Source organism: Meles meles, chromosome 8 (genome assembly GCF_922984935.1).
Source record: "Meles meles chromosome 8, mMelMel3.1 paternal haplotype, whole genome shotgun sequence".
Lineage (NCBI taxonomy): Eukaryota > Metazoa > Chordata > Mammalia > Carnivora > Mustelidae > Meles > Meles meles.
The window spans coordinates 59,533,017-59,548,855 of NC_060073.1; the positions used below are offsets into that span (position 1 = coordinate 59,533,017).

Here is a 15,839-nt window from a genome sequence, read left to right on the forward strand (position 1 = left end):
GTAGGGCATATGACTCTGGATCTCAGCTTCGTGAGTTCAGGACCCACATTGGGTGTAAACCTTACTTTATTTTATTTATTTATTTTTTTTAAAGATTTTATTTATTTCTCAGAGTGAGCACAGGCAGACAGAGTGGCAGGCAGAGGCAGAGGGAGAAGCAGGATCCCCGCTGAGCAAGGAGCCCGATGTGGGACTCGATCCCAGGATGCTGGGATCATGACCTGAGCAGAAGGCAGCCGCCCAACCAACTGAGCCATCCAGGCGTCCTAAACTTCACTTTAAAAAAAAAAAAAAAAAGATGACATCTGATAATTGTATTATGTTATATATTACTACATTATCCACATTATTATTTATTTATGTGTTTACAGTTCTGTATACTTTGTGTATGTGTATATGTATGAGTGTGCATGTATATATACATGTATGCATGTATATATATATGTATCTCATGCAGATGATATATGTATAGTTTCTGGAAATTATTAGACAGTATGCATACAGTTGTTTTGTGCAAAATACATAACATTTTCCTGTTTACTCTGTGTAACAAGTTGCGCTGTCTTTATTACAGATTAAATGACTGATTACCTATTATGCTTAGTTTTTAAAGTTGACACTGAAGAAATACAAAACAGTATCTCTTGAACCTCACCATTAGTAATGTTGATCCTAAACCTAGGTTATGAATGATGTCATATTTTGAAAGTCGTTAATACCAATCTTAAAGTCAGATGAAGGCTGGATTGATTATAAACTCACCTTAATTTAGAGTCAGTTCTACAGTATTTATGAGCTTAGCTCACAACTTTTGAGACCTTACTAAGTCTAATTTGAGAAATCAGTATCCCACAGTAGCTTTTGGCCCTTGGATTTCATAGTGCCTAGATACATGTTGAAGCCACTCTCCAAGCTGAACTGTATTGATTTTCATGCTTATTATAACCTGGCTGAATACATGGGCCAAATGATTTATTTACTCATTATATAACAAATAAGTTCATTATAATTTGACATAAGGAAATACAATTTCGTAAAATCACAGGGAAATGTTTTGCATTCTCTTTGTGATCATAAAAAGAAACAAAGGTTTGTAGGAAAATTCTAGCATCTGTCTTATCTTCATTTTCTGTCTTGTTTGTCATTTGATCTTACAGCCTTACTGAGTCTCCATTCAAAGTTCATTTGGAAAAACTCAGTTTGAGACAAAAGAAGCCAGATGAAGACCTGCAGTTATACCAGATACCTCTGGAGCTCAAGTTAAAACATAGCACTGTGCATGTGGATGAGCTGTGTCCTCTCATTGTCCCTAATCCAGGAGTTGCTGTCATTCATGACTATGCAAATTGGGTTAAAAAAGCATCAGGAGACTTTCTGGAAGTTCAAAGTGAGTATGGACTGTTTCTGTTCTAACCTTTGATGTTGCAGGAACTGCCATAGAAGCTTGTGTTCATAGGAGGACAGATTTCCTTAGGCCAATGTAGTGAGCAGATGCGTGAGCTCACGCTTGTTTGTAGTTGAGTTGGAATGAGCAAAATATCAAGGAAGGAGAAATGATAACAGTTTTACAATTATTCTTAAGGCTTTTAACATACAAGTCCTCTTTTACAGGAACTATAGCCAAATTCATTGGATGTTTGAAATTGCATTCCTTCTGCCACCCAGAGAACATAAGGAGAAAAAGCCATTCCTTCTTGCTTTTCTAAATCCTACCCATTCTTACATGTCCAGCTTAAGTACCACTTGGTCTTCCCAACAATTTAATGTTCCTAACTTCCCTTCCTAACCTCTCCCATTATCTTTCTATTACTTTGTGACCATGGTTCTCTAAACCAGTACTTTGGTAAAGGGCTTTTTAAAATTGGGAACTTACTATTTTAAAAGCATAGGAAAATCTTAATGTTATACCTTTCATAATATTTCACCATTATTGAAGAATGGTGACTATTTTAAATTCTTCCATACCACACGTTTTGAGAATTGTGTATATTCATTTCCTTGTGTTTGCTTCAGTTGTCTCATCTTCTTTTCAAACAAAAGAAGAAGAAGAAGATGTGCATCATCTTCCCATGTATATTTGTATTTGGCTTAGTGGTAAACAGTGCTTCTGTTTTGCTTTCCTTCCTGAGGAGCAATATGAATAGTACTTAGGAATGTAGAGTTGGACTCAATTACTTGGGTTCAAATCTTCGCTCTGCTACATGTTGCCTATAACTTTTGAGCAAGTTACTTAATGCTTTGTACTTCAGTTTCCTCATCTGTAAAATGAAGATGGTAACTACTGTATATTTACATTGTGTAGTTTAGAGTTGGCTTTCCTCTTAAGTGCTTTGAGCAGTGTCATTTAGGCTCACTAAATGTTAGGCTGTGCCTACTACAGGAGAGAAGACTCCCTCACAAGTTTTTAGAGCACTTCATGTTTGTTAAAGCATTTTGGAAGCAGAATGTAATCAAGTTGGAGGACTTTTCTCTGTCATTTAAGATTATATTAGCCATAATGCAGCTAGAAGAACCTATTTAAAGGAGCATAGAGTTACATTTGTTATATAAGTACCAGAGGAACGTGGAATGAAAAAGCAGTTATACTCCACACCTCTAGAACTTGTAAGACACAGCAGAGTGAGCTGGAGACAGATTAAGGGCAATCAGCTTGAGTGGTTGTTTGGGATATGTATTAATTTATGTATTTTTATGCCGCAATTAGAGTGATGTCTTCTATGTAGTTACTTTGACTTCATGTCATAGCATTGTTTTCCTGTCCCTTTGTTAGTTGTGAAGCACTGGAACCTAACATGGACGTTATGTGAAGCCTTATGGGGCCACCTGAAGGAGCCTGACAGCCAACTGGATGAGCCTAGTGAATACATTCAGATTCTGGAGCGAAGAAGAACTTTCTCTCGCTGGCTATCCCATACTGCTGCACCTCAGATTGAGGAGGAAGTCTCCTTAACCAGAAAAGACAGGCCTGTGGAGGCTGTCTTCAGCTACCTCACAGGCAAGAGGATCAGTGAGGCTTGTTCTCTGGCCCAGCAGTCAGGTAGGGTATATGGTCCTTCTCTGTATCCTTGTCTACATCCTACTCACTAGTGGTTCCTGCCCCTTAATTGTAGATTTGCCTTTGCCTTCTAGCCTGAATTAAGTATAAACTTTCCAGGAAGATTGCTGGTTCCTCCAGAATAGGGACTGTGTTCTCTAGTTTTCTTTTTAGAACCTTAATTATTAAGTTTACTTCTACATATGCATTTATAATGAAACTAGACTATAGAGATAAGCAAAAAGCAATAAATCCAATTCACCTAAATCCTTCAGTATTTATTTTATACATTTCAATGTACAGCTTGTACTTGGGCTGTTTACTTTGTAATATATAAGGTATATTAAAATTTGTGTATACAAATCAACATAGCATGTAATCTTTTCAGAGATGCTACTATGCTGCATATATAGAGAGATGGTATTCTTTTCATGATCTCCAGTATAGATATTATAGTCAAATTCTTCTTTGTATTCTTTTATCTACAAATGTACCATGTTAGTGAATTCCTTTTTTGACATTTAGGTATTTTTTTCCTCCCACTATAATTAATTCTCTGAACCTTTTAAACACAGGTATTTTCTATTAATTCACTTATTTCAATCAAGTAAGTGTGTAAATTTAATTTCCAGGTTGAGATAATCCACTTTTTTTTTCCCAAGGATTTCCCATTACGTATTTTTGCTTTTTTTTAGTTTCCCTTCCACTAATGAGAGGCATTTAGCAAGTATTTGATAACTGTCCAGACACAAATCTTGGTAAGAATAAAAGATGGCATAGTTCAGTTTAATCTGTGTATAATAAGATCCCTGATCAAACCTTGTTACTGAAACCCTGTAACGGAAACCAAGTAATTAGAGCCATCAACTGGATTTATTTTTAGAGGCCTTGGCCAGTTTGGATTGTAAAGAACAATCATAGGAAAAGCTAGAATCAAGAACTTTTCTGCATGGGCAATTGCATTCCACTGTCACTACATGTTTAGCTTTTTCTGATCTTCATATATTTTTCTCTAGTGAAAATTTATCTTCAGCATTGGCCTTTTATAAAGTTAAAAAGATTATGAATCATTAAAGACAGAAAGTTATGCTCACCATCAAATATATGTGTAGCAGAGGAAGATCTTAAGGAGTGCCAGAAGTCAAGTCCTTAGATTTATTTGTTCATAAACTCTGCTTTTTCCTTCCCCCACCCCCCACTTTTTTTACTTTTCTTTAAGGTTAAACTTTTGGCAAGGCCTTACCTTTCAGCTTACTAAAAACCACTGATTCACTATCTCCACTTCTAATAATTGATAGAACAACTAAACAATATCAAGAAGGTAAAATACTTGGGACACATTGGTGGCTCAGTCATTGAAACGTCTGCCCTCAGCACAGGTCGTGATCCCAGGGTCCTGGAATCGAGTTCCACAGCAGGCTCCTTGCTCATGAGGGTGTCTGCTTCTCCCTCTGCCAGCTCTGCCTGCCGCTTTCCCTCCTTATGCTCTCTCTCTGACAAATAAATAAAAATCTTAAAAAAAATTTTTTTTTAATAAGGGAAGTATTTTTTTTAATAGTTTTTTTTTTATATTTTATTTATTTGACAGAGAGAAATCACAACTAGGCAGAGAGGCAGGCAGAGAGTGAGGGAGGAAGCAGGCTCCATGCGGAGCAGAGAGCCCGATGTGGGGCCTGATCCCAGGACCCCAGGATCATGACCTGAGCCGAAGGCAGAGGCTTTAACCCACTGAGCCACCCAGGCGCCCCTTAAAAAAAATTTTAAAGACAATAAAATACTTGAACACTATCAGTGTTACCTGATATCTACCCAACAGGAAGAAAGACCTCAAGTCAATAACCTAAGCTTCTAGACGCTCCCCGGTGGTCTAGTGGTTAGGATTCGGCACTCTAAATAACCTAAGCTTCTAAAGTAGCAAAATAAGAACTAAACCAAAAGGTAGAAGAAATAGTAAAGACTAGAACAGAAATCAATGAAAATGACAATGTAAAAAAACAGTAATCAGTAACACCGGACATTTGTTCTTTGAAAAGAGTAAGAAAGCTTACAAAACTTTCACTACCCTGAGCATGGGAGGGAGGGGGGGCAAAAAAAAGGGAAAAACACAAATTACCAAAAAATAGGCATGAAGAACATCGCTACTAACCTTACAGAAAAGGGACTACTATAAAAAATTCTGTCATCAAATTCAGTAACTTTGATAAAATTGACAAATTCCTAGGAAAATATGAATTACCAAAATTGACTCAAGAAAAAGAAAATCTAAATAGATCTATAACAAGTAAAGAGGTTGAATTAGTAACTAAAAATCTTCACTCAGAAAAGTCAAGGTCTAGATGTCTTCACTGGTAACCAGCACTGTTTTATTTATTTATTTATTTTTTAAAAGATTTTATTTATTTATATGGCAGACAGAGATCACAAGCAGGCAGAGAGGTAGGCAGAGAGAGAGGAGGAAGCAAGCTCTCCGCTGAGCAGAGAGCCCAATGGGGGGCTTGATTCCAGGACGCTGGGATCATGACCTGGGCTGAAGGCAGAGGCTTTAACCCACTAAGCCACGCAGGCGCCCCATCAGCACTGTTTTAAAGAAGTAATACCAATCCTCTACAACTCTTTCAGAAAATAGAGGGAGCAGTTCCCATCTTGTTCTATGGTGACATATTAATCTGATGTCAAAGCAAATGCACAGAAACCTACAGCTACCATCTTATTGAAAGACTGAAGATTTCACCCTAAGATTGGGAACACCATTTCTTTCTTTTTTTCTTTCTTTCTTTCTTTCTTTCTTTTTTAAATCAGGGTGGGGGGAATGTTTTGTTTTTCGTTTCTTTGACATAGAATGTATGATTTGTTTCAGGGGTACAGGTCTGTGATTCATCAGTCTTACACAATTCACAGTGCTCACCATAGCACATACCCTCCCCAGTGTCTATCACGCAGCCACCCCATCCCTCCCACCCTTCTCCACTCCAGCAACCCTCAGTTTGTTCCTGAGATTAAGAGTCTCTTATGGTTTTCTCCCTCTCTGGTTTCATCTTGTTTTGTTTTTCTCTCTGGGAACACCATTTCCATACAGCATTGTAGTGGATGTTGTAGCTGGTGTAATCAAGAAAGGAAAAGTAGCAAAAGCCATACAGATTAAGAAGGAAGAGGTAAAACTGTCTTTATTCAAAGATGGCATGATTCTATATGTCAGTAGTTCAGTCCTGAGGAATCAACAGAAAAGGCAGTGGGACTAAATAAACTAGTTCAGCAAGATCTCAGGATTCAAGATTAGTGTACAAAATTCAGTTGTGTTTCTATGTATTAGCAACAAGCAATCCAAAAATGAAATTGGAAAAACAGTGGCATTCACAATAACATTAGAAAGAATAAAATTAAGGAATAAATGTAACAAAAATGAGACTTGTACTGTAACTATGAAACAGTAATGAAATGAAGATCTACATAAATGAAGAAACACATTTCATGTTCATGGAATGTATCTCAGCTTCGGCACTATTATCATTCTTGGCTGGTAATTTTTTGTTGTGGAGGCTGTCCTGGGCATTGCAAGATACTTAGTAGCATATCATCCCTTTCCTCTGCCCATAAGAGTCCTTTACCCTCAGTTGTGACAACCAAAAAAAACCCTCTGGACATTGCCAAATGTCCCTTGGGGAACAAAACCACTCAGATTGAGAACCAGTAATAGATTGGGAACCTCAGTGTTGTTAACTGATTTATACATTCAGTGCATTTTCTATCTGAATGCCCACAACAGACATTTTTGCAGAAATTAATAAGTTGATTCTTATTTGGAAATGTATGAAACCTAACCAGTTTTGGAAAAGAAGAACAAAATCAAGAAACTCAACACTTGTCTATTTTCAGAACTTCTGGAAAGCTGCAGCAGTCAAGACAATGTGGTACTGGCATAAGGATGAATGTAGAAAAATAGAACAGAATAGAAATGAGACTTTAAATATAAAATCCTTCCACTTATAGTCAGTTGATTTTTGACAAAGATGCCAAGATAATTTAAACATGGAAAGGATAGTCTTTTCAACAGATAATGCTGAGATAGTTGAATATTCATATGCAGAAGATTAATTTGTATTCTTACCTTGTACCATACACTAAAATTAACTTGAGGAAGTAATCTAGAATCCTCATCAATGAGAACAGCCTTCATGAAAAGTCAGGGATTGGCAACAGCCAATTGGTTTCTTGACTGTAATCAAAGCAAAGAGGATCTTAATATATTGTATCAAGCTCTGAACTTGACCATCTCTAGTGACGAGGATAGTTATACCTCTTGGCCAGTAAATCCTCTCTTTTGGGTTCTCTAGATACACTGAAATAATCTTTTCTTTTTTCCTTTTGGTATCACTCACCTAGAAAACTAGCAGCTCATGGTCAATTGGGCTACAACACTTACTGAATGAATCATAATCCAATCATGCTTTGATTACCTACATACAGAGAAACCATGTGTCCTGCACATTTCCAGATGTGTTCCTGGTGCATGATTTTTTTCCTTTAGGTTTCTCTAATTTATGAAGCAAACTTTTGAGATGAGAGCCTCAGTTTTGGCAGGATGGTATTTTATATAGACATTTAAGCACTGACCCATACACAAAAACAAGAGGAGAAGGACTATTGATTTATAGGAGGTTTGTAGTAAGGGCTGGAACAAAGCATTTTTCTCTTAACTTACAGCTTAGCTGGAAGTTTTCATCAACTGGAATTTCTATTCCCTCACATTCTAGTTAATGAAAATCTTTTTATTGCCTCAGCTCTTTGTACTTAAAAATGTTTAGTAATAGGGATGACTAGACCTGTGAGAGTGAGAGAGTCAGGGATTCTCACACATACAATTTGGGGTTTCATTTTGCCATTTCTCAGTGCCATTCTCGTTGGGCATGTTTTCAATTATGTGATCTCAGTTTTCACTACCCACCTTTGAATCAGATAATTCTTTGCTCCATTTTACAGATGAAGTACTTTATCTAGGGTTGCAGAAGTAATAGATCTAGCATTGAACTCTGTACACTATATAGTCTTCTGTAATTTAGGTTAAACTACTTTGAATTTTTTCTACCCAAGCAGAAGAATGGTAAGTTCTTGGTCAGTGTTTTGGGACTACTGCAGAAAGCAGTCACAGTGTAAAGGTCTCCCTCCTGAGGGCTAGAAGAAATAAGATAATGCCCCCAGGTGTTTCTGCAAGTCTGTTAATCTTCGTGATCACCAGAGAACTGTTTCTCTTGTAGGTGATCATCGTCTTGCCCTTCTTTTATCCCAGCTGGTGGGTAGCCAGTCAGTCCGGGAGCTGCTTACTATGCAGCTGGTGGATTGGCAACAGCTCCAGGCTAACTGTTTCATCCAAGATGAGAGACTGCGCATCTTTGCCTTGTTGGCTGGAAAACCGGTACTTTCCTCTTTTCTCATTAACTTTTTCTCATACGTTTTCTCATAAATGCAAGATGGCTTGAGGTTAAGGGACAGAGCTAGCTTTGTAAATTATATACCGTGACATATAACTAAGCAACTTGTTTTTAAATTTCAGTGTAAATATTTTCAAATTACAAGGGTATATCACGTACCTTGTAAAAGAAAACTGGTCATATAGAAATTAAAACATTAAAGTTCACTGTATCCGTTATCCTAGTGGTAAATAATGTAAATAATTTATCTCTTTCCAGACATATTGTAAGTCCGTATCAACATATATGTGTGCATATTTACACATGTGTATATTCCAATAAAATCAGTTATACACAGCAGTTCTGTAAGTTAACTATATGGATGTTTTTTCATGTTATGGGGCATCACTCTTTTTAATAGCCACTTCTGTTCATTCTATGGGTGATAAAGTATAATTATTTTTAGCCACTGCTGCCTGCCTGATTGACATATTACTGTCACTTTCCAGCAGTGAAGTAGCTGGTCAGAATTTATGCACAACTTAAAGTTTTATAAGATGGCAACTGCAGGCAGTAAGAAGACCTCCTCTTCACTTTCTGTGGTTCCTATCTCTTCTCAAAGCAGCGATAGTCTAAATCTGCCCTCTCACCTGCCACCAAGAAAACTATGTATTTTATATTTGGATCATTAACACTGCCAGTCTAGTTCATTTAAAATGTTATTTAAATAGGGGCACCTGGCTGGCTCAGTTGGTAGCACATGCAGCTCTTGACCTTGAAGGTCGGGAGTTTGAGCCCCATGTTGGGAAGAGACTACTTTAAAAAGAGAAATAAAATGTTACTTGACTAAGTGAGTAACTTGCAGATCTGGGTGGTAACAAGATAATGTATGACACATAGCTGTGGTGATGATTTTGTCTCCTGCAGGTTTGGCAGCTCACAGAGCACAGGCAAATCAATGTGTGCTCATGTTTGGATTGGAAACGTGCCCTGGCTGTGCATCTTTGGTATTTGCTTCCACCAACAGCCTCCATTTCCAGGGCACTCAGCATGTATGAAGAAGCATTTCAGGTATTTACGTTCAGTAGAGCCAACCAAGAGTCATGGGGGAAGTTCTGTTTTTGCCAGAAAAGTATTGCAGAGAAAAAAACAACAAGTCACACTTCATAATACTTTTTCCTAACTGCTTTCTTTGAAAGTACCATGAAATTGAAATGGACCCAGGAAATCTGATGGGAAACTTTTCTCCTGCCTCTGGGCAGGGCTATGCTTAAACTTCTCCAAGTGTCTCCTTTTATTTTATTTAATATGATGTTTCCATACTTGACTTTCTTAAAGCAGTTTTCCTGCCCCCAAATGAGAGGGTTTTTCTTTTTTCCTAATGCTGTCTTATTCCCTTGGGAATTCCTTGAGATACAGCCCAACCTCAAGTTTGGTATAGCCCCAAATTAGCAGGCCTGAAAAATCTGCCTTTAAATATCATATATCATATGCCTTAACTGTGTTGAGGTTAAAGAATTATTAATGTGAGGGGGTGCCTGCGTGGCTTAGTTGGTTGAGCATCTGACTCTTGGTTACAGCTCAGGTCATGGTCTCAGGGTGGTGAGTTCCAGCCTCGGATCAGACTCTGCACTCAACAAGAAGTCTGCTTGAGATTCTCTCTCCCTGTCCCTCTGTTCCCCCTGCCTCACACTCACGCTGTCCCTCTCTTTTCCTCTTTCCCTCTCTCCCTCTCTAATAAATAAATAAAATCTTTTTTACTTTTTTTTTTTTAAGATTTTATTTATTTATTTGACAGAGAGAGAGCACAAGCAGGTAGAGCAGCAGGCAGAGGGATAGGGAGAAGCAGGCTCCCCGCTGAGCAGGGAGTCCGATGTGGGGCTCGATCCCAGTACCCTGGGATCATGACCTGAGCCAAAGGCAGACACTTAGCCAACTGAGCCACCCAGGTGCCCCAAATAAGACCTTTTTTTTTAAAGTATTATTAATGTAGGGTTTTTAATTTATTTTTTTCCTGAGAGTATAAGAAGTAGGGGGACGGTCAGAGGGAGAGAGAGAGAATCCTAAGCAGATTCCACACCTCAGTTCCACAATCCTGAGACCATAACCTGAGCCAAAACCAAGAGTCTGGTGCTTAATCAACTGAGCCACCCAAGAGCCACTATTAAGGTTTTTAAAGCCATCATTTCAGGGCATCTGGGTGGCTCAGTGGGTTAAAGCCTCTGCTTTCGGCTCAGGTCATGATCCCAGGGTCCTGGGATCGAGCCCCACATTGGGCTCTCTGCCTATTTGTGATCTCTGTCCCCCCCCACAAATAAAAGCCATCATTTCTTTAGTTCTTTTCCTACTGTCTATAGTTGTTATCTTTGATACCATTTGTCAGGAGAAAGAACACCAAAGAAACAGTATAATAAGAACTGTGACCCCCCCCCCAAAAAAAAGAATTATGACAGGAAAGTATGAGGATTAATGACAGCTATCCAAAGCCTTTGATAGTCCCTTGAAGACAGGTTGGCCATGTCACTGCAAAATAAGTTTAAGATCTTGACACATTCCATTAGGATGTCATCATTCCTTTTTTTTTTTTTTTAAAGATTTTATTTATTTATTTGACAGAGATCTCAAGTAGGCAGAGAGGCAGGCAGAGAGAGAGGAGGAAGCAGGCTCCCTGCTGAGCAGAGAGCCGGATGAAGGGCTCGATCCCAGGACCCTGGGATCATGACGTGAGCCGAAGGCAGAGGATTTAACCCACTGAAGCACCCAGGCGCCCCATAGGATGTCATCATTCTTAATATATATGTCTAAGTTATTGATACATGATCACATCTATTGAAACACACTTGTAGCTGGTGACTGTTTTATCATATTCTTCCTTTCAGAATTCCTCTGAGGCTGACAGGTATGCCTGCTCCCCACTTCCTGCATACCTGGAGGGCTCGGGCTGTGTGGTAAAGGAGGAAGATAACTCACAGAGACCACTTCAAGATGTCTGCTTTCACCTTCTAAAACTCTACAGTGACAGGTAAGTCAGAGCCATGCATGGTAGGGCTTAATTAGCCCTAGGGAGCCCTTTCCTGAGTTTTTTCCCTTAAATGTGAAACCAGTTTGCCATAAGTTTATATATATATATTTTTTTTAATTTTATTTATTTATTCGACAGAGAGAGATCACAAGTAGATAGAGAGGCAGGCAGAGAGAGAGGGAAGCAGGCTCCCTGCTGAGCAGAGAGCCCAATACGGGACTCGATCCCAGGACCCCGAGATCATGACCCGAGCCGAAGGCAGCGGCTCAACCCACTGAGCCACCCAGGTGCCCCAAGTTTATATATATTAACAAATTATAATTTACAATAGTTGAATGCAGAGAACTTTGGAACCTAGGGGTAGAGATCTAAAAAGTATTTAAGAAAACAATTTACAAATACTGAAGTGTGCATTTTAATACAATGTAACTCATACTTAACATAGCATTACTTTACCCCCTAAAATTTCCCTCATGCCCCTTTGCAATCAATCCCTACCCCTAGACAAGTAACTAACTGACTTTTTGTTACTATAGATTAATTTCACTCTTCTAGAATTTTACATAATTGGGATCATTCTGTTAAATTTTGTGTTTGGCTTCTTTCACTCACATAATGGTTTTGAGACTTATCCGTGTTAATATGTGTATTAGAAAGTTTTTCTTAATTGAATAATTTATTCATTTATTGATGGATAGTTTTTCTTGATTTTTGGCTCCGATAAATAAAATGCCATGAATATTTTGGGTATAAATATATCCAAAAGTGTTTATATCATTTTACATTCCCACCTAGACTCTAGGTGATCATATCCTCTTCAAAATTTGGTATTGTCAGCTTTTTAAATTTTGCCATTTTAGTAGGCATATAATAGCATCTCATTGTGTGTGTGTGGTAGTGTTGTGGTTTATTTATCCTAAATATCCTAAATAAACAGTGGTTTATTTATCCTACAGCAGTGTATGAACACATGCTATTATTATAATCAGTAAATTTAAACTATCTTATTGGAACTATTGGACATATCAGAAACAAGGAATTTTTCCAGTCATAACTAATCACTCCTATCTCATTTCAGTTCCTTAAATATTTTTAAGTATTAAGTATGTAACTGTGATAGAGGATGATACAGTTTTTATTTGTTTTTAAGATTTTCTTTATTAGGAGAAAAAAATAAAAGATTTTCTTTATTAGAGAGCATGAACAAGTGGGGTGGAGGGACCGAGGAAAAGGGACAAGCATATTCCCTGCAGGGAGCTGGACATGGGCCTCAGTCTCAATCGAGTGAACCATCCAGGTGCCCCTAGATAATAATAGTTTAATATTGTGGTAAAATATAAATAACTAAAGTAGTGCTTTAATTTGCATTTCCCTAATGACTAATGATGTTGAGCATTTTTTCATTTGCTTATTTACCATTGTCTCTATATCTCCTTTGCAAAAGTGTTCACACTTTTTTGCCCATTTTTTAATAGAGTTGTCTTGTTGTGTTACAATATTCTGGACATTAGTCCTTTATTTAAATGTGTTTTTGCAGTTATCCTAATGTAAGGGCTTATTTTTTTCATTTTCTTTACCAAGGAAATGAAGAATGGTTTTACATTTTAAGTTCAGTTGACTTTTTAAGCTATAAAATCAATTTCTTAACTAGTCTGTTGAGATTTTTCTATTTATTCTTGAATCTCTTTCTTTTTTTTAAAAAAGATTTTTAAAATTTATTTGACAGACAGAGATCACAAGTAGGCAGAGAGGCAGGCAGAGAGAGAGAGGAGGAAGCAGGCTCCCCGCCGAGCAGAGAGCCCAATGCAGGGCTTGATCCCAGGATCCTGGGATCGTGACCTGAGCCAAAGGCAGAGGCTTTAACCCACTGAGCCACCCAGGTGCCCCTATTCTTGAATCACTTTCAATCATTTGCTCATTCTAAGGAATTTGTTTCCTTAAGTTACCCCAAATTTATTGGCATAAAGTTATTCATAACATTTTCCTTATTATCCTTTTTTTATTATTATTATCCTTTTTAAATGTCTGTATGGTCTGTAACTGTCTCTCTCCTTCTTGATATTGGTAATATGTGTCCTTTTTTTTTTCTTGATTGGTCTACCTACCGCTAGCTTTTGGTTTTATTATCTCTATTATTTGTCTAGTTCAAAATGAATCAGAAAACTAAATTTCAAACTTAACCCAGAAAACAAACAGAAGAAACCAAACCAGAAGATCTTTGCAACTGTGAGTTAGGCAGAGATGTTTTGACACCAAATAAATAATCTATACAAGAAAAAAATTGGTGAACTGGACTTCAAAAAATGTAAAAATTGTTAGTAATTGAAAAACTGTTAGGAGAATTAAAAGACAAGTCACAGACTGGGGGAAGATAATTACAATTCATACATCTGATAAAGATCTTGTATCCAGAACATACAAAGAACTCCTTTAAAAAAAATTTTTTTTTTATTTAAGAGAAAGGGCGTGCAAGTGGGTGGGTGGGAGAGGAACAAACAGACTTTGTGCTAAGTGTTGAGCCTGACGTGGGGCTTGATCTCTCACCCCTGAGATCATGACCTAAGCTGAAATCAGGAGTTGGTTGCTTAACTGACTGAGCCACCCACGTGTGCCCAGAACATTTAAAGAACTCTTAAAACTCAATAATAATAAAACAACCCAAATGGGCAAAATATTTAAACATTTGCTTTACCAAAGAAGACCTAGATGTCAAGCACATGAAAAAGTGTCCAGCATCAGGTGCCTGGGTGGCTCAGTTGGTTAAGCGACTGCCTTCAGCTCATGTCGTGATCCTGGAGTCCTGGGATCGAGTCCCACATCAGGCTCCCTACTCGGCAGGGAGTCTGCTTCTCCCGCTGACCTCGCCTCTCTTGTGCTCTCTCTCTCTCATTCTCTCTCTCTCCCCCAAATAAATAAAATCTTAAAAAAAAAAAAAAAAAAAACATTAAAAAGTGTCCAGCATCAATAGACAACAGGGAAATGCAAATTGAAACCATCATGAGATACCACTGTCCACCTATTAGAAGGGCTAGAAATTAAAAAGACCAAGGGCCCCTTGGGTGACTCAGTCAGCTAAGCCTCCAACTATTGATCTCAACTCAGGTCTTATCTGAGGGTCATGAGTGCAAGCTCTTCCCAGCGTGGAACCTACTTTTAAAAAAAAGAAAAATGTCTTGTACCAAGTGGTGTCATAGATGTGGAGCAACTTGAATTCTCATACACTGCTGGTGAAAAATATAAAATGGTATTGGCACTTTGGTAAACAGTTTGACAGAATAGAAAGTAAAGAAAGTTAGACATACTGCATGCATATGATCTAGTCATGCCACTCCTAGGTGTTTACCAAAAGAATGAAGACATGTATCTGTATGCAGATGTTTGTAACACCTCTGTTTGTAATGGCCCAAAATTGGAAACAAGCCAAATTTTTATCAAAAGGTGAATGGATAAACAAATTGTGGTATATCTATGTAATGGAATACTACTCAGTAATAAAAGGGAATGGACTGTTGATACACATGATAACATAGTGAATCACAAGATAATTTTACCTGGTTTTGAAAGGGCTGAGATTAAAAAAAAAAAAAAAAAAGTACCCAGAAACTATACTGTATGATTCCAATCTACCTAAAATTCTGGAAAATACAAACTGATTAATCACAGAAAGCAGATCATTGTTTGCCTGGGAAGGGTGGTTGTAAAGAGGGGCAGGAAGAGAGGGATTATAGAGGGACATAAGGAAGCTTTTGGAGGTTTGTGTGTTTGCTGTCTTGACCTTAGTGGTAATTTCACAGGTGTGTACATATATTAAAACTTAACGAAAATTGTCCACTCCAAATATGTTTACTGTATGTCAGCTCAATTTAATGTGAAAAAAGAAGAAAAAGAAAGGAATCTCTCAAGGTGCCAGTAATAGAGAAACTGGAGCCAGAGGAGATAGTAAACCGTATTTTCATGAAAGGTAGAATTGCTATGACTAAATCCTTATATAAAATCCACACTCTGCTATGGTGAGTGCTGTGAAGTGTAAACCTGGCGATTCACAGACCTGTACCTCTGGGGCTAATAATATATTGTATGTTAATTAAAAAATCAAAAATTGAAAAAAATCCACAGTCTGTCCCATACAAATAGTCTAGAACTGCACTATCCACCATAATATCTCCTATTCACATATGGCTATTTTAAGTAAACTTTTAATTTAGTTATGCATTCACAGTAGCCACTATTTCACATGTCTAGTAGCTACATGTGGCTGGCTATTGGCTGTCATTGGTCAGAACAGGTTATAGAACATTTCCATCATCCCCCAAAGTTTAGTTTGACAGCACTGGTCAAGAAAACTTCTGTTCTTTACTTGGGGAAGTATTAGGAAGTT

The 15,839-nt window shown here is 37.7% G+C and overlaps 1 protein-coding gene across 8 annotated transcripts in view; it reads left to right on the forward strand.

Moving 5' to 3' along the window:
- The window catches only part of NUP98 (nucleoporin 98 and 96 precursor), a 124,505-nt gene that overhangs the window by 93,359 nt on the left and 15,307 nt on the right, over positions 1 to 15,839 (forward strand). For all 8 annotated transcript variants that reach the window (XM_046014928.1, XM_046014929.1, XM_046014921.1 and 5 more), the window contains 5 exons: positions 1,158 to 1,387; positions 2,771 to 3,037; positions 8,287 to 8,444; positions 9,367 to 9,510; positions 11,319 to 11,461. In XM_046014928.1, the coding sequence (XP_045870884.1) occupies positions 1,158 to 1,387; positions 2,771 to 3,037; positions 8,287 to 8,444; positions 9,367 to 9,510; positions 11,319 to 11,461 (942 nt within the window). The remainder of the gene's footprint in view (positions 1 to 1,157; positions 1,388 to 2,770; positions 3,038 to 8,286; positions 8,445 to 9,366; positions 9,511 to 11,318; positions 11,462 to 15,839) is intronic.